The sequence below is a fragment of the Oncorhynchus clarkii genome, chromosome 16 (genome assembly GCF_045791955.1).
Source record: "Oncorhynchus clarkii lewisi isolate Uvic-CL-2024 chromosome 16, UVic_Ocla_1.0, whole genome shotgun sequence".
Lineage (NCBI taxonomy): Eukaryota > Metazoa > Chordata > Actinopteri > Salmoniformes > Salmonidae > Oncorhynchus > Oncorhynchus clarkii.
In genome coordinates this window covers 48,632,605-48,653,551 of record NC_092162.1, presented here as the reverse complement: position 1 = coordinate 48,653,551, position 20,947 = coordinate 48,632,605, and the positions used below count along the sequence as shown (strand labels likewise).

Genomic DNA, 20,947 nt, shown 5'->3' with positions numbered 1-20,947 from the left:
TGTTTGGGTACATGTGCTCCTGTCGTACCTCTTGCTGGTCAGGACCCCCACAGAGAGAGAGGCCAGAGCATTGACCGCATCAGTCTCCTCACAGTCTCTTCTCTGAGCACCCAGGAAGGACAGTCCCACGGAGCTACTGAACGTCTTCAGGGACTGCCAATACTGACCTGAAAAACAGACAAAGAATCTTTTGGGCTATACAGTAGGAGAGAGTGGGGTAATTGAGCCAATGGCCATTGGAGTAAGTTGAGCAAATTGAAGTGTTTTCTAATGCAAGGCATTATCGCTGGGTTATCAGGTAACAACAGGGCCTATGTTAAAAGTGTTAAAGAAAGTACAAAGTGTTTGTTGGGTGTTAAGCCATGCTTAAAATTATTTTAAAAATGAAAAGTGATTGATCTGTGTTTGGGAAATAAAGATAGACATGGTTTTAAAAGGTAGCGGTAATATTTCATTCAGTAGGGGCTTAACTTACCCCATATGTAAGGCATGTCAAGAGATCACTTTTTTTGGGACAAGATATGTTTTCAAAACTATATTTTTTACATATATTCAGACAGTGCCTTTCAAAAGTATTCATCCCCCTTGGCGTTTCTCCTATTTTGTTGCATTACAACCTGTAATTTAATGGATTTTTATTTGGATTTCATGTAATGGATAGACACAAAATAGTCCAAATTGGTGAAGTGAAATTTTAAAAAATCAACTACAACAACGAAAAAAGGGAAAAGTGCTGGGTGCCTATGTATTCACCCCCTATGAAGCCCCAAAATAAGATCTGGTGCAACCAATTACCTTCAGAAGTCACATCATTAGTTAGTTAAAGTAAACCTGTGTGTCACATGATCCGTCACGTGATCTTAGTATATATACACCTGGTCTGAAAGGCCCCAGAGTATGCAACACCATTAAGCAAGGGACACCACCAAGCAAGCGGCACCATGAAGACCAAGGAGCTCTCCAAACACGTCAGTGGAGAAGTACAGATCAGGGATGGCTTATAAAAAAATATCAGAATCTTTGAACATCCCACGGAGCACCATTAAATCCATTATTAAAAAATGGAAAGAATATGGCACCACAACAAACCTGCCAAGAGAGGGCCACCCACCAAAACCCACAGACCAGGCAAGGAGGGCATTAATCAGAGAGGCAACAAAGAGACCAAAGATAACCCTGACGGAGATGCAAAGCTCCACAGCGGAGATTGGAGTATCTGTCCATAGGACCACTTTAAGCCGTACACTCTACAGAGCTGGCTTTGCAGAAGAGTGTCCAGAAAAAATCCATTGCTTAAAGACAAAAAATAAGCAAACATGTTTGGCGCAAACACAACACCTCTCGTCACCCCGAGAACACCATACCCACAGTGAAGCATGGTGGTGGCAGCATCAAGCTGTGGGGATGTTTTTCGTCGGCAGGAACTGGGAAACTGGTCAGAATTGAAGGAATGTTGGATGGCGCTAAATACAGGGAAATTCTAGAGGGAAATTCTAGAGGGAAATACAGGGAAATTCCGTCTTCCAGAGATTTGAGACTGAAACGGAGGTTCACCTTCCAGCAGGACAATGACCCTAAGCATACTACTAAAGCAACACTCGAGTGGTTTAAGGAGAAACATCTAAATGTCTTGGAATGGCCTAGTCATAGCCCAGACCTCAATCCAATTGAGAATCTGTGGTATGACTTAAAGATTGCTGTACACAAGCGGAACCCATCAAACTTCAAGGAACTGGAGCAGTTTTGCCTTGAAGAATGGGCAAAAATCCCAGTGGCTAGATGTGCCAAGCTTATAGGGACATACCCCAAGAGACTTGTAGCTGTAATTGCTGCAAAAGGTGGCTCTACAAATGATTGACTTTGGGGGGTGAATAGTTATGCATGCTCAAGTTTTCAGTCTTATTTCTTGTTTGTTTCAGAATAAAAAATATTTTGCATTTTTTAAGTGGTAGGCATGCTGTGTAAATCAAATGATACAACCCCCCCCCAAAATCTATTTTAATTCCAGGTTAAAATGCAACAAAATAGGAAGAATGCCAAGGGGGGTGAATACTTTCGCAAGCCATTGTATACACAACATCTTGAAATATATGTAGATGTCTTTGTTAAAATAATACTATATTTCCCTTGACGCAGTGAAGCTGAATGTAAAACATGGCTCAACTTAGGGCTCTGCCCTACATTATGTGTGTTTATTCTCTGTGTGGTTTTTTTTTGCCTAAACCAGAGCCAGTAAGCACACACACTTGAATGAGCAGTGAGCACTTTGGCTGCAGTCAGAAGGTTGAATCGTCCAACTGATATAAAAGCTAGTCCTTCATACTGTATGGGCCCATATGGTGAAAGATCAATATCGTTAATAGCCTTGTAGCCTAATGTATTAAATCATTCTGTGTACTCAGGAAGTCTACATTTCACAATAATTAGGATCAGACCAGAATAAAGGGATAGACAAAAATAGAATAGAGAGACAGAGGGAAAATAGGGACAGTGGTGTACTGTATGAGAAAGAGACATAAGGAGTAGAATGACTGTTTACCCACCATGTATCTGTATGACTCTCTGTAGCGAGCAAACACTGTTAGCATTGGGCTTCTGCAGCAGCACCTCCTCTGACAGAGGCTCCTGTATGGACAATAGTGGGAGAGGAAACCATTAGGCCACTAATCAACAACATCCTCCTTTACAGCCCTCAATATATTTCCTCTTATTTATAGTGCATTTGGAAAGTATTCAGACCCCTTGACTTTTTCCACATTATGTTATGTTACAGACTAATTCTAAAACGTATTAAAGTGTTTTTATTCCTCATTAATCTACACACAATACCCCATAATGACAAAGCAAAAAACATTATTTTTTTTGCACAAAAAATAAATAAATAACTGAAACATCATATTTACATAAGTATTCAGACCCTTTACTCAGTACTTTGTTGAAGCACCCTTGGCAGCGATTACAGCCTCAAGTCTTCTTGGGTATGATGCTACAAGCTTGACACACCTGTATTTGGGGAGTTTCTCCCATTCTTCTCTGCAGATCCCCTCAAGCTCTGTCAGGTTGGATGGGGAGCGTCGCTGCACAACTATTATCAGGTCTCTCCAGAGATGTTTGATCGGGTTCACGTCCGGGCTCTGGCTGGGTCACTCAAGGACATTTACAGACTTTGCCCCAGTCTGAGGTCCTGAGCGCTCTGGAGCAGGTTTTCATCAAGGATCTCTCTATACTTTGCTCTGTTCATCTTTCCCTGAATCCTGACTAGTCTCCCAGTCACTGCGCTGAAAAACATCCCCACAGCATGATGCTGCCACCACCATGCTTCACCGTAGGGATGGTGTCAGGTTTCCTCCAGACGTGATGCTTGGCATTCAGGCCAAAGAGTTCAATCTTGGTTTCATCAGACCAGAAAATCTTGTTTCTCATGGTCAGAGTCCTTAATGTGCCTTTTGGCAAACTTCAAGCGGGCTGTCATGTGCCAATTCATTGATTTTACCACAGGTGGACTCCAATCAAGTTATAGAAACATCTCAAGGATGATCAATGGAAACAGGATGCCCCTGAGCTCATTTTTGAGTCTCATCGCAATGGGTCTGAATACTTATTTAAATAAGGTATTTCTAAAACCCTGTTTTCGCTTTGTAATTATGGGCTATTGTGTGTAGATAGATAAGGAAAAAATGGGGTTTAAAAGTAGTTCATATACCGCTTTAATGCACCTTAAACCAGTCTCTCACCTCAATGCCCAGGAGAGCGCTGACGCAGGCCTCGGAGGCGTCGCAGATGGCCGTGAGGTCGTGACCTCCCTCCAGGGCCATGATCACCCGGCCTCCAGCCAGACCCATCAGCTGCCGGGTCAGGAACCCAAAACCTGATGGACACATCAAAAACTACACAGTCAATAAACTAGTCTAAATCATGTTCAATGAGGCATGTGTGCCAACTCCTTTTCTAGACTGACAACATGGCCATATACAGTACCTTCAGAACGTATTCACACCCCTTGACTTCTTTCACATGTTGTTGTGTTACAGCCTGAATTTAAAATGGATTCAATTGAGATTTTGTGTCACTGATCTACACACAATACCCCATAATGTCAAAGTGGAGTTTTATACTAATTAAAATGGAAACCTGAAATGCCTTGAGTCAATAAGTATTCAACCCCTTTGTTATGGTAAGCATAAACACGTTCAGGGGTAGATATTTGCTTAACAAGCCACATAATACATTTAATGGACTCACTGTGTGCAATAATAGTGTTTAACATGATTACCTACTCTCTGTACCCCACAGATACAGCTATTTGTAAGGTCCCTCAGAAGAGCGGTGAATTTCAAACACAGATTCAACCACAAATACCAGGGAGGTTTTCCAATGCCTCGCAAAGATGGGTAGATGGGTAAAAATACAAAAAGCAGACATTGAATATCTCTTGGAGCATGACGAAGTTATTAATTACACGTTAGATGCTGTATCAATACACCCATTTACTACAAAGATACAAATAGAACAATATAATCAAATTAAATGTACTTGTCTCATGCGCCGAATACAACATAAAATATTTACTAAATAAACTAAAGTAAAACATTTAAAAAGTAACAAAATAAAATAACAATAATGAGGCATCCTTCCTAACTCAATTTCAAGAGGGGAAGGAAACCGCTCAGGGATTTCACCATGATGTCAATGGTGACTTTAAAACAATTACAGAGTTTAATGGCTGTGATAGGAGAAAACTAAGGATCAACAACATTTCAATTACTGTAGAATACTAACCTAAATGACAGAGTGAAAATAAGGAAGCCTGTACAGAATACGAATATTCCAATACATGCATCCTGTTTGCAATAAGGCACTAAAGTAAAACTGCACAAATTGTGGGAAAGAAATTAACTGTATGTCCTGAATACGAAGCGTTACGTTTGGGGAAAATCCAACACAACACATCACTAAGTACCACTCTTCATATTTTCAAGAATGGTGGTGGCTGCATCATGTTATAGGTATGTTTGTCATCAGCAAGGTCTAGGGAGTTTTTCAGGATAAAAAGAAACGGAATAGAGCTAAGCACAGGCACAATACTAAAGGAAAACCTGGTTCAATCTGTTTTCCAATAGACACTGGGAGACAAATTCACCTTTCAGCAGGACAATAACCTAAAACACAAGGAGTTGCTTACCAAGAGGCTATGTTATGTTCCTGAGTGGCCTAGTTACATTTTAGACTAAAATCGCCTTGAAAATCTATGGCAAGACATGAAGAAATAACACTTGACAGAGCTTGAAGATTTTTTTTTTTTATACTGTACAATCCAGGTGTACAAAGCTCTTAGAAACTTAACCAGAAAGACTCACAGCTGTAATCGCTGCCAAAGGTGATTCTAACATTGTATTGACTCAGGGGTGTGAATACTTATGCAAATGAGATATCTGTATTTCATTTTCAATACATTTGCAAAAATGTCTATAAACATGTTTTCACTTTGTCATTATGTGGTATGTTGTGTAGATAGGTGAGATAGATTTTTTTTAATGTAATCCATTTTGAATTCAGGCTGTAAAAAAACTAAATGTGGAATAAGCCAATGAGTATGAATACTTAGTGAAGTATTGTACTACAGTGCCTGTACCAATCTTAATGACATTTACAGCACAGATTCATATAAATCAATAAAGACACACATTTACAACAGTGATGCAACCAGGTCAGCGTGTACGAGGTCAAGGCTTATAAATGTCTTACCTTCTATTTATCAAGAACTAACCAGCAAAGCTCTGAAACCACTGTACAAGCTAGCTCATGGTCTAACGTGTACTGTTTGAGGAAAGCCTTGCTTACATTTGCCGGTGACCTTGTAACCCCCTAGAGGTGCAGGATGTCCCTCTGCTGCATCGAACCCTGAGGAGACCAGGATCACGTCAGGGGAGAACTCCTGAGCTATGGGCATCACCACCGTCCTGCAGGGAGGAACAACAGCATTTCAACAACACCTCGACAATATTTACTCCACAAACAGCCCTGTCTGGCTGTTAATTACAGTGAAGAGAGCAGGGTTGAGGTCGAGCTGCAGGGGCCTCCTGTTGTTTTCTGGACTGGCGTCAGCCACCTCTCTCTGTTGAGAGTCAACCAGCACAGCACAGAACTGAGCAGAGCCACTAGCTAGCGAGGGAGCTAACGCAGGCATCTCTGCTGCCGCCCGAGTTCAAAGCCTCCATAAGCACGTCTGGTTCCCATTTGGAGCTTGTCACTCTCCTCACGTCACTGACAGCCTGCCATCTGGGATCCATTTGGGTTCATTATCCTGCGTTTGGATTCCTCCAGCCCAGACCCCCCCCACTCCCCACCACACTAACCAACCCTGCCTCCCCTGCAGACCAATAAAACCTCCCCTACTCCCCTGTGAGCCCAGCTATAGACAGACTACAGGGAGAACAAGAGAGAGAGAGGGCTCATTAAAGATCAATCAGAGCAAGGGAAGGGGAGAGGTAGGGAGAAGAGGAGAACAGGAATGAGACAGAGGAGACAAGGAGGTGGTGGGGGTGCATTCCTTACCCCTGGAGTTTAGAGAAACTGACTGAGAACATTTCACCAACAAACTTGTTAGACATTTTAAATCTGTGTGGGACAGACATGTGTGGCAACAAAATGGTGTCTTTTCAGATTCAAACAGAGGCTTTATTATTAAGTCCAAGGGTGGTGTACTACTGTGTGGAAAAGAGAGTTGTAATAGGAATATTAAACCCTGGTTTCTTATTACGTTGAAGTTCAAAACTTTTGTTGAAACTTTTCCAGTACTATGTTGTCATTCTCATTTTGTTACGCTGGCTTAGGGGTGGGGCCCACCCACCCACCCACCACTGTCTGTGGTCGCCACAGTTTCCTACGGTTGCCACCAGACAGCCGACCTAACCAAAATACAGAAACTTCATTAGAACCTGAACCACCCACCGGTGGCAATTAAGTGCTATGGAGGAAGTGGCAGTGAAATGTCTGTTTAATACAACAACCACCAAACCTGGAGACAATTTAATCTCACACATAAAACATTGAAAATTGGGACCGTACACATGCACTTCAAATGTCTCCGATTCAGAAATGCGTCAAGAGTTTTTGCACTTTTGCAAATTACAGTCAATACTGTATGAGGGGAAAAGGGGGTCCTTTCTAGAAAGTGACAAGGTAAGACCATTTTTCCATAGTTACAGAAATGGGGACGGGTGGACATTCATGTTTGAACCAGAAAGGATCATGGTCAGAGCTGTCGTACCTAAAAGCAGCGATGTACTCAGCATCACTCATAGGGGGGTCCAGACCTCCAGTCCAGGCCACGTTGACATTGAAGCCTTCTCCAGCACCAGATCCCACCTACAACACAAGCACACACAGAGAGACCTGAGACAATGCATTCTCCATGGAGATGCGGTCAATAACATAGAGGTGCTAGAGGCACAACACGTGTAATAGAATGTCTCCTAAACACACTAAGACCCTTGAGCAGGCATCTGTCCACCGTTACTTTGGAACCTAGCTAGTTGCTCTAGCTTCTCTTGATGTCATGCCCATTGTCCTACTGGCAGAATGCCCGGTGTAGAGCTGACCCAATGATGTCACTTACCTCAGCTGGCCCCCCGCTGCCAGGGAAGAAGTTGCCGTCGTCATAGCGATGCAGTGAGATATACAGCACACTGGGATCATTGTAAAACACTTCCTGGGTCCCATTACCATGGTGAACATCCTAGCAACAGGACAGAGAAGATTTGGTTACATTAAATCACATAACTGCTGGCTTATTTTATGTCATATCCTAGAACTGGCCAATAGTAACAAATAAAGCAATGTGAGACAGAACTCACGTGTTTACTTGTGTATACAGTATATCATAAGGGTCATACTATATACTGTAGTTATTGTCAAAACAGTAGTAGGTCATCTGAGACGAGGATACCACCAACGAAAATAGTGTTGCTACTGTTATTGCTACAATCACTGAAACTGTAGTCCCTTACCCAGTCAACGATGAGGATCTTGTTGGCACTCAGTTTCTGTTGGAGCTGCTTGGCTGCGATGGCCACCGAGTTGAAATAGCAGAAACCCCTGGAGGGAGGGAGGGGGTGAAAGAAAGGTAGAGAAACAGACATTAGCAATACAAGATGATAGTGGTTAGGATACGAAGAAAAATGGTGGAATTCCTAAAAGCCGACTCAGCACACCAATAGGAGAGGCATAAATCTTCTCTCTGTTCTTTTCCTTCCCAGCTTCACTATCAGCCCATAAATATCTTTCATCAGACAGCGTGCTGACACTGCAACGCTCAGCAGAGGCCACTGTGGTTAGCCTGGACACGCACTACCACAAGGAGTAAAAAACGACACACAAACAAAAACACACACACATTCGATATGAGAAAATGAGACAGACTTACATTGGGTTGGAAGGGTCAGCATGGTGGCCTGGGGGCCTCACCACTGCAAAGCCATTCTGGAGAGAAACAAAACAAAACAAAACATTCAGTATTCTTTCTCAAGTTGCCTGAGGCAGTTGGAGAGATAGTCTGGAGTGTGATTTGATGGGGATTACAGATCTCTGTGTCTCACCTTGAGCTCTCCCTTGGCCACTCTGAAGGCCAGCTCTGTGACACTGCCTGCAGCCATGCGCGACGCCGTGGACGTGTGAGACTCATTCCAGATTGTGTCATTGTCCACCTGCCAATCAAAAACGACACCCGGGTGAGTGACAGGACAGCACAACTGCCAAGTTTGAAGGAACCAGTCATTAGTATGTGTTTAGAATCTGCTAGCATGCTATATGGATCAGGTGCAGTGTTTTTCTTTTCTTTCCTTGGTTTCAATGGCACTAAGTATTACTACAGGTACACCAGTTTGGAGGCACACAGTCCTCACCTCAATCATTTATGGGACTATAAAACAGCTGTCTGATATATTACCATACATACAGTACACAGACACACCCGGTGCCATAGAGATGTGCTACCCAAGCAACAGAGAAATACAAGAGGGAAAAACAGGACTTGTTTGCAGGGAGAGGAAAATGCATAAATGTTGAAAAATGCAGACATGGAAGAGGAAAATGCAGACATGGAAGAGGAAAATGCAGACATGGAGGAGGAAAATGCAGACATGGAAGAGGAAAATGCAGACATGGAAGAGGAAAATGCAGACATGGAAGAGGAAAATGCAGACATGGAAGAGGAAAATGCAGACATGGAAGAGGAAAATGCAGACATGGAAGAGGAAAATGCAGACATGGAGGAGGAAAATGCAGACATGGAAGAGGAAAATGCAGACATGGAAGAGGAAAATGCAGACATGGAGGAGGAAAATGCAGACATGGAAGAGGAAAATGCAGACATGGAAGAGGAAAATGCAGACATGGAGGAGGAAAATGCAGACATGGAAGAGGAAAATGCAGACATGGAGGAGGAAAATGCAGACATGGAAGAGGAAAATGCAGACATGGAAGAGGAAAATGCAGACATGGAGGAGGAAAATGCAGACATGGAAGAGGAAAATGCAGACATGGAAGAGGAAAATGCAGACATGGAAGAGGAAAATGCAGACATGGAAGAGGAAAATGCAGACATGGAGGAGGAAAATGCAGACATGGAAGAGGAAAATGCAGACATGGAAGAGGAAAATGCAGACATGGAAGAGGAAAATGCAGACATGGAAGAGGAAATGCAGACATGGAGGAGGAAAATGCAGACATGGAAGAGGAAAATGCAGACATGGAAGAGGAAAATGCAGACATGGAAGAGGAAAATGCAGACATGGAGGAGGAAAATGCAGACATGGAAGAGGAAAATGCAGACATGGAAGAGGAAAATGCAGACATGGAGGAGGAAAATGCAGACATGGAGGAGGAAAATGCAGACATGGAGGAGGAAAATGCAGACATGGAAGAGGAAAATGCAGACATGGATGAGGAAAATGCAGACATGGAAGAGGAAAATGCAGACATGGAGGAGGAAAATGCAGACATGGAAGAGGAAAATGCAGACATGGAAGAGGAAAATGCAGACATGGAAGAGGAAAATGCAGACATGGAGGAGGAAAATGCAGACATGGAAGAGGAAAATGCAGACATGGAAGAGGAAAATGCAGACATGGAAGAGGAAAATGCAGACATGGAAGAGGAAAATGCAGACATGGAAGAGGAAAATGCAGACATGGAAGAGGAAAATGCAGACATGGAAGAGGAAAATGCAGACATGGAAGAGGAAAATGCAGACATGGAAGAGGAAAATGCAGACATGGAAGAGGAAAATGCAGACATGGAAGAGGAAAATGCAGACATGGAAGAGGAAAATGCAGACATGGAAGAGGAAAATGCAGACATGGAAGAGGAAAATGCAGACATGGAAGAGGAAAATGCAGACATGGAAGAGGAAAATGCAGACATGGAGGAGGAAAATTCAGACATGGAAGAGGAAAATGCAGACATGGAAGAGGAAAATGCAGACATGGAAGAGGAAAATGCAGACGTGGAAGAGGAAAATGCAGACATGGAAGAGGAAAATGCAGACATGGAAGAGGAAAATGCAGACATGGAGGAGGAAAATGCAGACATGGAAGAGGAAAATGCAGACATGGAAGAGGAAAATGCAGACATGGAAGAGGAAAATGCAGACATGGAAGAGGAAAATGCAGACATGGAAGAGGAAAATGCAGACATGGAAGAGGAAAATGCAGACATGGAGGAGGAAAATGCAGACATGGAGGAGGAAAATGCAGACATGGAGGAGGAAAATGCAGACATGGAAGAGGAAAATGCAGACATGGAGGAGGAAAATGCAGACATGGAAGAGGAAAATGCAGACATGGAGGAGGAAAATGCAGACATGGAGGAGGAAAATGCAGACATGGTGGAGGAAAATGCAGACATGGAAGAGGAAAATGCAGACATTTCCAGGGAGAGGAAAACGCAGACATGCACACGAAGGAATTCCCTCACGGACATAAACATGCTGCTGTCCTCTCCATCCTACATATCCTTCCTTCCTTTCATAATTCTTTCCCGTTTGTTCACAAACTTCTTTTCTAGCCGTCTGGCTCAGACAATGAAATTGGAGGCATTTCTTTAATACCCCGTGAGCATCATGTTTCTATTAGTTTGAAATCTCATAGTACTCTCTGTGAAACAACGTCAACAACTCCCATCACTAATCACTCTGAATGGACCATATCATACACATGTTGGTAAGGACATGGAGGGAAGAATTTCCAACTGAAATCGAGAGGTGTGTGTGTTGTGAGTAAGAGAGAGAGCTGGGGGAAAATGTGTGTATGTGCATGCATATATGTGTGTGTGTGTGTGTGTGTGTGTGTGTGTGTGTGTGTGTGTGTGTGTGTGTGTGTGTGTGTGTATGCATATGTGTGTGTCGGGTCTCTCACTTACCCCCACTCCTCCACATGGGAGCATCACAAACATCCTTTGAGAGAGAATGCCTGTGGGAGAACAATGAGTGGTATTATTCATCACAAATAATCCATGTTAACAGCTTATTTTCTTATCATTTTATTAGCATATGACATTACTGTTTGTCTGTGTACCATCAGTGAAATTACATCTTACAGTTTTTCTCAATCGCATAGAAGCAATTTTTGGATCTGCATTGAAATGTATCTGTAGCAGAATGGCAATGATCAAATTGTGAAATACAGAACTTCTGACCATTGTATTGCCGTCGTACCTGCCTTGCATATCTTAGAACCGCTTTGGCAAAACTTTAAATACAAGTGTCGTCAGTGAATACATGTTTATTCACAGAATATTAACACATGGTTTTCATCAGAAGAGAAATGTGTGAATCTGCGTTCATTGTTATGTGCTGTTTTGCAAAAGGCCACAGAGTTCTGTGTTTTGTGGACTCTGTTTTGAAAATCGACAAGATTGTTCCAGAAAATGCTTGTACGTGATTGAGAAAAACTGTAAATACACTAATGAGTTATCTTCTAAACATAAGAGATTCCAAAGTGCTATCAATACAGTACCGTTAGAATCATTAACCAAAGGCAAATCTCTATTTACTAGAGACACCAGAGAAAGTAGCTTAACTTTACTGTTGCCAAACTGTTGCCAGTTATACAAGGGGTCCTGGCATAAGTAGGCATGACAGATTAGATGAAAACATCATCAAATCTTTAGTGAGGACGTACCGGCCAGCTTGCGGTTGTCCAGTTTGAGGCGGTTGAGTGGGTTGGTGCCGTACAGCAGGACATGACGCTCTGAATGGACCGACTGCAGCTCCTCCAGGGTGGCCTTTCGACCCCGGATAGTCTGTGTGGGGGAACATGGACCAGACTTAGAGCAGACACTGGACCATTTAGTAAGATACAACTACCCATATCAATATTGAATATGGCTACAAATGAAAAGGCCATGTTTGTCCCTTGAGTCTACCCACAGGGCACAGACGTCAATTAAACGTCAATTCCACGTTGGTCCAACGTGATTTCCTTGAAATGATGTGGAAATAACGTTGATTCAACCAGTGTGCCGAGTGGGTAGGTAAAGAAAAAGGAGGTAAAAACTGAGGTTTTATGTACCTCACACTGGCCCCTGAGACCTCTCTCCTGGAGACGTGACCAGATACTCTGGATCCTCCCAGCATGCTCTGGGTGGCTGCTGTTGTCACCACATGTGCACTGGTGCTTTAGCATCTGAGAGTCATAAACCAGGCCTGCAACCAAACAGAGACACACACTAACGTTAGTAGTTCCGGTGAATCGACAGCTGTAAGACAGATCTAACCACAACAAGAGAGATATTGAAACAAATGCAATAAGCATATAAACTGCTTACTACCCATATCAGAGTGTCCATGACCAGGCCTCAGATTGGATCAATTGAATTACAGCCACAGTAGGGATAATAACCTACACCTAAACAGGTTCCCTTGTGGCAGTGTGCCTGGGTGTGTGGTTCATCTCTTACCGGTGGTGAAGCGTGGTTTGCTATGTGGTTCTGGGGCGGGTATTGGCAGGGACTTGTCTGGCAGCGTGAGGGAGGTGGAGGCTGGTGAGGACTGGGTACGGAAGAGGGGCCGGTGTGCACTGCCAAGCATCATGGGTACCGCCAGCGTCTCCATGTGGGCTGTCTGCCGACGCAACTGCTGCAGCTGTTTCTGTTTCTCCCATAGCAATGACTAGAGAGAGAGAGGGAGCAAGATAGAAAATGAGAGAGCGAGAGAGAGAGAGAGAGAGAGGGAGCAAGATAGAAAATGAGAGAGCCAGAGACAGAGAGAGACAGAGAGAGAGAGAGAGAGAGAGAGAGAGAGAGAGAGAGAGAGACAGAGAGAGAGAGAGGGAGCAAGATAGAAAATGAGAGAGCCAGAGAGAGAGAGAGCCAGAGAGAGAGAGAGAGAGAGAGAGAGAGAGAGAGAGAGAGAGAGAGAGAGAGAGAGAGAGAAAGAGCCAGAGAGAGAGAGAGAAAGAGCCAGAGAGAGAGAAAGAGCCAGAGAGAGAGAAAGAGCCAGAGAGAGAGAAAGAGCCAGAGAGAGAAAGAGCCAGAGAGAGAGAGAGAGAGAGAGAGAGAGAGAGAGAGAGAGAGGAGATATGTTTAGTGCTGTTGTGATTTTCAACCCACAGGAATCTATACACGCAGAAAGTAAAGTCCTGCATGAAGCACGAAAAAAACAAAAACATTGCTGCCCTCTGCTGGAAGTTCAAGGAAGGCATATTCTATTAGTGGTCCTCTATCATCTGTGTGTCTTTATCTTACCTGGTTGAGTATGAGTGTGTGTTGCAGATTGATCTGTTCTCCCTGGCTGTCCAAATCAGACACAGGCTCCGCTTCCCTCAGTGACTCCACCCGTGCTCGGCCGTGATAGGTGTCGCTGGGCGTCGGCCCCACCTCCTCAGAGTCCATGTCTTCTGAGGGGATCTGTCTGAGCCGAGGCTTCTCACTGGATTTAGACATCAGCTGGAACACACACACACAATTATTGATCAATTTATATTCATCCAACTCCATTCAAATCAATGAATTATTTTCGAAAAAGAAAGCTGCTGAAAGAAGAAACCATCCTTGGATTGTACAAAAATCAGTAACCCATTACAACAGAGTATGAGTGAGTATGAGAGTATGTGTGAGAACATGTGTGATTTGTGAAGGTGTGTAAGTCGCTCACCTTGCCCAGGTGTGTCTGCTGTTTAAGTCTCTCCAGTAGTTGGCTGTTGTGGTGCTGTTGCAGCAGAGGGTGTAGGGATCTGAGGCTCTGGGGCAGCGGCTCTGAGCGAGTTCGGCTCAGGGCCTTGTGAGGGCCCCCACCCGGGGCCAGACGATCCATCTGGGGGGCAAACTGTAGTGGCACGGTGCCCAGGCCTGGAACTGAGACAGGAGGAGACAGGGAGAGTATGGCTGTAAATCTGACTATTTGTCTAGGCCACTAGGTGGCGGTACCACATTTCCTCTGGTGTCAGAATAAACCTTTTATTGGCTATTTCACAGGAGGCAAGAGAAAAGCGATAATGCCTACAGAATCCAGCTGAGCAATTGTGTATTGTGTAATACTTTTATAAGGAACACATTCCTGGCAAAAACTTCTCCTGTTCTATGTCAAATTACATGCAAAATGACTCTTAACTGCTGTATACAAAGGCAAATGTTTATTGGAAGTCAAACGCATTGCAAGCCAGCCAGCATTGTATGTGAATGGTGTGTCTCACCAGCGAGCATTGGGGTATGGACCAGTCTGGAGGGCTCCAGGAGGAGGACAGGCTGGAGGTGGGGCGACAGCGACCCACTCTGCTCCTCCATCCCCAGGGGAAGGTAGACAGACTGGCCTCCCGTCACCATAGGCACCCGGCCCACCTTCCGAGGGGACAAGTCTAATTCACTCTGCACACATTCACACATGTAAAGTGGTGATAAATGATCTTGTTGCTATCAAAGATGAGTCTTAGTGTTTCTTTTACCACGTCTCTGTCGCAGTGTAATAATAATAACAATACCTCGAATTCATAACATCTTACAGTCATTTTCATAAAGTTGTGTGATATGCTTACCCTGGCATTGGCTGGAAGGCCCAGGGTGATGGTGGGTAGGGCAGAGGAACTCTGGACGGTGAAGTGGGCTAGTGACCCATCCTGGAGCAGTAGCCTCTGGGCCTGAGGACACACACAACATGAATTCAACTACATTGACTAGACTGTTTTCTCTCAAAGCTGATAGGTACCTCAGCAGGCACAGGCCTTGTGTTTACTGTATATATATGTCCACTATATATACTAAAGTATGTGGACACCCCTTCAAATTATGGATTCAGCTATTCCAGCCACAGCCGTTGCTGACAGGTGTATAAAGGCGAGCACACAGCCATGCAATCTCCATAGACAAACATTGGAAATAGAATGGCCTTACTGAAGGAAGAGCTCAGTGACTTTCAATGTGGCACCGTCATGTGAACCTTTCCAACAAGTCAGTTTGTCAACTGTAAGAGCCGTTATTGTAAAGTGGAAACGTCTAAGAGGCACAACGGCTCAGCTGCGAAGTGATAGGCCACACAAGCTCACAGAATGGGAACGCCGAGTGCTGAAGCGCATAGTTCGTAAAAATGATCTGTCCTCGGTTGCAACACTCACTACCGAGTTCCAAACCGCATCCGGAAGCAAAGTCAGCACAATAACTGTTCATCGGGAGCTTCATGGAATGGGTTTCCATGGCCGAGCAGCCACACACAAGCCTAAGATCACCGTGGGCAATGCCAAGCATCGGCTGGAGTGGTGTAAAGATCGCCGCCATTGGACTCTGGAGCAATGGAAACGAGTTCTCTGGAGTGATGAATCACGCTTCACCATCTGGCAGTCCAATGGATGAATCTGGGTTTGGCGAATGCCAGGAGAACGCTACCTGCCTGAATGCAAATTGCCAACTGTAAAGTTTGGTGGAGGAGAAATAATGGTTTGGGGCTGTTTTTCATGGTTCGGGCTAGGCCCCTTAGTTCTAATGAAGGGAAATCTTAAAGCTACAGCATACAATGACATTCTAGATGATTCTGTGCTTCCAACTTTGTGGCAACAGTTTGGAAAAGGCGTTTTCCTGTTTCAGCATGACAATGTCCCCTTGCACAAAGCAAGGTCCATATAGAAATGGTTTGTGTGGAAGAACTTGACTGGCCTGCACAGAGCCCCTTCCCTTAACCCCATCGATCACCTTTTGGGATGAATTGGAATGCTGACAGTGAGCCAGGCCTAATCGCCCAACATCAGTGCCCAACCTCACTAATGCTCTTGTGACTGAATGGAAGCAAGTCCACGCAGCAATGTTCCAACATCTAGTGGAAATACTTCCCAGAAGAGTGGAGGATGTTATAGCAGCAAAAGGGGGGACCAACTCCATATTAATGCCCATGATTTTGGAATGAGATGTTCAACGAGCAGGTGTCCCACATACTTTTGGTCATGTAGTGTATGTGTTTAAGTGATTTTTTTGTAAGTGCATAAATAAATAGTGAGTGTGCGTGTTTGCGTGTCTGCATGTTTGTGTAGAGTCTTTCAAAATGCATGTGGGACAGCCTTTTTATTCTGCTGATTAGCCAAGACAAGACGACGAGGTGGAGAGAGTTTAATTTGATGATCAGATCTGGTGCTGTGTTCGGCTACAGGGCTATAGCCAGATGTCCTTCTCCAATATCACTGCTTTAAACATTTCATTACCCAAACAGGAACAACTGAGAGGAACACACCAAATGAACTGTCTAGAAACTAGGGCTTTGCGGCTCCCATTTCCACACAAACCCACCAGAGAGGACAAAGAAACCTCTGTCCTTATCTCATGCATTTGTAATGTATAAGTGTATGCGTGTGGAGGGGTAAGGGAGGGTGGGTAAATACCAATCGGATAATAACCTCATGGGACAGCCCGTCAACAGAGGGCAGGACTCCATTCTCATTGGGTAGACTGTCATTGGGGGAGCTGCAGCCAGACACTGGGGTGCTACTGCTGCTTGGAGATGAGTCTGCAGAGAGAGAGAGGGAGGATGGGGGAGAGTGAGAGAGTGAGAGAGTGAGAGAGAGACAGAGAGAGAGAGAGAGAGAGAGAGAGAGAGAGAGAGAGAGAGAGAGAGACAGAGAAAGAGAGAGAGAGAGAGAGACAGAGAGAGAGAGAGAGAGAGAGATGAGAAAGGATGGGGGGAGAGAGAGAGAGGATGGGGGGAGTGAGAGAGAGAGACAGAGAGAGAGACAGAGAGAGAGAGAGAAAGACAGAGAGAGAGAGAGAGGATGGGAGAGAGAGAGAGAGAGAGAGGATGGGGGAGAGTGAGAGAGAGAGACAGAGAGAGAGAGAGAGAGAGGATAGGGGAGAGTGAGAGAGAGAGACAGAGAGAGAGACAGAGAGAGAGAGAGAAAGACAGAGAGAGAGAGAGAGAGAGAGAGAGAGAGAGAGAGAGAGAGAGAGAGAGAGGAGGGAGAGAGAGAGAGAGAGAGGATGGGGGAGAGTGAGAGACAGAGAGAGAGAGAGAGAGAGAGAGAGAGAGAGGATAGGGGAGAGTGAGAGAGAGAGACAGAGAGAGAGAATAAGTCCATAACAACATTTGTATTTTCTATTAGCCCTGGCACCACAGAGCCTAGTGGGCAGCAGTGTCTGTTCGGGGAAGTGAGGGACTTACCCAGAGTGTCGGGCACCCGGTGTTTGATGGGGGACGGAGCACTCTCCTTGCGGGTCAGAGGACTCTTACGAGTGTTCAGGTGTTTCTTCAACTTGTGTTTCACCTTCAGGTTGGGCTCAGAGGCTGATCAGCGACAGAGATAGTATCATCAGTATAAATTCACAGTCTAAGAAAACTATCCAAACCAAAATAAAGTTAGTAGTAGAGTACAATGTTGAATCCAGGCAAGTGAAATCAGAATCAGCACCTTCATATGATACATCTTCCTTTCCATTCATACATTTTCAACAGGTGTATATTCTGCTGAAGTACATAATGGACAAGAACACGTTGGGATTTACTGTTAGCCTCTTTAAAACAGATTCTACAGGCACTGTGAAGCCAAGATCCGATTTCAAACAGGTACAATGAACAAGTGGACAGTGATGAAGTAGTGTGCTGCCACATGGCTAATTACAGTAACAGCTTGTCAAAACTGTGTTAGAAGCAGTACTCCGTCAGTCAGTCACCTCTCTTTGCTGGGTGTGTGTGTGTATGTTTGTACCTATGTTTGTGTGCGTATGTATGTGTGTGTGTGTGTGCGTGCGTATGTGTGCGAGGGCTGGGAACCGCGCCACAGCTGACAGCTCTACCACTCTGAAACAAGGATCTTATGTAATGGGCTAATTGTAGATGGTATCCTCATAGCTTCAGGCACAGAGGCACAAGGCGTGGCGCTAAGAACTATAAACTTTGCATGGCAAACACCTGGATTAGTGTGTCTGTCTATCTATCTGTGTCTTTGTGCGTTTGTGTGTCTCACCTGCCCTGCGTAGAGGGGTGTCATCTGAGCCCTCTCTGCAACCCTGTGGAGGGGGGGACACCAGAGGCTGGGACGTCCCACTGGGGTCTGGAGCCAGCTCCCTACAGAAACAAAACACACAGACACATAACACCGTCAGAGTTGGAAAATCAATTCTATACAGATATCAAGATGAAACATGATGTAATGCAACAAAATGTCTAAAGAGTTCTCACCTGTAGCCCACATCCTACTGAAGGTGTAGAGTTCTCACCTGTAGCCCACATCCTACTGAAGGTGTAGAGTTCTCACCTGTAGCCCACATGCTACTGAAGGTGTAAAGAGTTCTCACCTGTAGCCCACATCCTACTGAAGGTGTAGAGTTCTCACCTGTAGCCCACATGCTACTGAAGGTGTAAAGAGTTCTCACCTGTAGCCCACATCCTACTGAAGGTGTAGAGTTCTCACCTGTAGCCCACATGCTACTGAAGGTGTAAAGAGTTCTCACCTGTAGCCCACATCCTACTAAGGTGTAAAGAGTTCTCACCTGTAGCCCACATGCTACTGAAGGTGTAAAGAGTTCTCACCTGTAGCCCACATGCTACTGAAGGTGTAAAGAGTTCTCACCTGTAGCCCACATCCTACTAAAGGTGTAAAGAGTTCTCACCTGTAGCCCACATGCTACTGAAGGTGTAAACAGTTCTCACCTGTAGCCCACATGCTACTGAAGGTGTAAAGAGTTCTCACCTGTAGCCCGCATGCTACTGAAGGTGTAGAGTTCTCACCTGTAGCCCACATCCTACTGAAGGTGTAAATAGTTCTCACCTGTAGCCCACATGCTACTGAAGGTGTAAAGAGTTCTCACCTGTAGCCCACATGCTACTGAAGGTGTAAAGAGTTCTCACCTGTAGCCCACATGCTATTGAAGGTGTAAAGAGTTCTCACCTGTAGCCCACATGCTACTGAAGGTGTAAAGAGTTCTCACCTGTAGCCCACATGCTATTGAAGGTGTAAAGAGTTCTCACCTGTAGCCCACAGGGGGACCACTGAGAGGGTTGGAGCTGGTTCTTCCCAGGGCTTGTTGTTTCTGCTTCTTCAGAATGACCTCCTGGAGCTTCTGCTTCACCAGGGAACTGGCCACAGCACCTGTCAATCAACATAGATATAGAGGCCATCAGACCAATCCCTACAACTACTCAGTAGAGTGTTCCCCCTTCAACAGCAACATTGTAACTGAAGTGAAAGAACGACTCCTTTTATGCCCAGAGCATGACATTGTAGCCAGAGTATCAAGATGAGATGGCAACATTTGGGTAAATCCCTTTCTATTTCAGTCTCCCTCTGCATGCTAGGAAGCTGTGACCATGCCGTCCCAGTGTGTGTGTGTGTGTGTGTGCGTGGAGGGGACTAGGGAGGGCATGGAGGACAGGGGGAGGTGACAGGAGGTGTCACTATTGATACGGTCAATATTGACACCGGTGCTGTTTGCACAGCTCGACTATGTTTTAACCACTGTTTTAGAGGAACTTCTTTCTCTTTCTCCAAAATGAGCGGCTCAGCTCTGTCTGTTCGGCTCTAAAAGTCAATACCGGCCCAGAAACTCCCTCCTACAGTAGCGTGATAGTATTCAGTAGTATCCAGTGTTCATGACTGACAGTGAAACCCCATATTGTCTTGGATGGTAGTAGGATGAGGATCTATATATAATCTGGTGGTGTGTGTGTGTGTGTGTGTGTGTGTGTGTGTGTGTGTGTGAGAAAGGCAACAGGAACAGTGGGCTCTGTGTGAGGAGGAAGCAACACGGGATGTCTACTACCACAGCCCTCCCAGCATGCCTCAGCCCACAACACACAGAGATGAGCTGCTCTGAGCAGAGCCACAATGGTCCATTGACAGCCATTCACAGAGAACCGGGTTTGGGACCCACAGGGCAGGGGTCAAAACAACAGCACTCTACAGCTCATCCTTCCTCTCTTCTCTTCTCCTCTCCAGGGCCCTACCAGATACTGTCTGACTAGAGGAATGCTCAGAGACCTCACAGATGTATTTATGGACATGCAAAGACAGAGCACTAAATTACTGTTTTCCTCTGCTTGTTGTAAGAGACAAGATATTTGGTGTTATTTGTGTCTAGGTGCTATTTATGATGACTCAGCCTGTTGGGAATAGACAAAAAGAAATGCCTCTCAAATCGGTGTCCCTGTCGGTTTTTGCCCAAGGCATTCTTTGGCTGTTTGGTGAGAATATTTACATTTGTAGAGTGTATGTGCATTTATCTGTGTTTATATATATATATATGTGTGTGTGTGTGTGTGTGATTGTCTTGCGAAAGTGACATTGATGGATCTGTTTCACTTTACACAACATTGTGCAGAACACCAACCAATGAGGATAACAATAGGGGAGAGTGGGGTATGTTGAGCAATGTACACCAACCAATGAGGATAACAATAGGGGAGAGTGGGGTATGTTGAGCAATGTACACCAACCAATGAGGATAACAATAGGGGAGAGTGGGGTATGTTGAGCAATGTACA

The 20,947-nt window shown here is 44.7% G+C and overlaps 1 protein-coding gene across 5 annotated transcripts in view; it reads right to left on the bottom strand.

Annotated features, from left to right (window-relative positions):
• LOC139368634 (histone deacetylase 7-like) overlaps positions 1-20,947 on the bottom strand; it is a 70,411-nt gene that overhangs the window by 4,809 nt on the left and 44,655 nt on the right. For 3 of the 5 annotated variants that reach the window (XM_071107748.1, XM_071107751.1, XM_071107750.1), the window contains exons 5-25: positions 19,436-19,556; positions 18,432-18,532; positions 17,630-17,752; positions 16,857-16,981; positions 15,030-15,131; positions 14,691-14,862; positions 14,153-14,352; positions 13,744-13,944; positions 12,958-13,168; positions 12,570-12,703; positions 12,180-12,300; positions 11,419-11,468; positions 8,598-8,705; positions 8,426-8,481; positions 8,010-8,097; positions 7,619-7,738; positions 7,271-7,368; positions 5,842-5,960; positions 3,735-3,868; positions 2,544-2,625; positions 29-167 (exon numbers count right to left, since the gene is read on the bottom strand). In XM_071107748.1, coding sequence (XP_070963849.1) covers positions 29-167; positions 2,544-2,625; positions 3,735-3,868; positions 5,842-5,960; positions 7,271-7,368; positions 7,619-7,738; positions 8,010-8,097; positions 8,426-8,481; positions 8,598-8,705; positions 11,419-11,468; positions 12,180-12,300; positions 12,570-12,703; positions 12,958-13,168; positions 13,744-13,944; positions 14,153-14,352; positions 14,691-14,862; positions 15,030-15,131; positions 16,857-16,981; positions 17,630-17,752; positions 18,432-18,532; positions 19,436-19,556 — 2,605 coding nt within the window. The remainder of the gene's footprint in view (positions 1-28; positions 168-2,543; positions 2,626-3,734; positions 3,869-5,841; positions 5,961-7,270; positions 7,369-7,618; positions 7,739-8,009; positions 8,098-8,425; positions 8,482-8,597; positions 8,706-11,418; positions 11,469-12,179; positions 12,301-12,569; positions 12,704-12,957; positions 13,169-13,743; positions 13,945-14,152; positions 14,353-14,690; positions 14,863-15,029; positions 15,132-16,856; positions 16,982-17,629; positions 17,753-18,431; positions 18,533-19,435; positions 19,557-20,947) is intronic. The other 2 variants (XM_071107749.1, XM_071107752.1) reach the window with 1 other exon arrangement.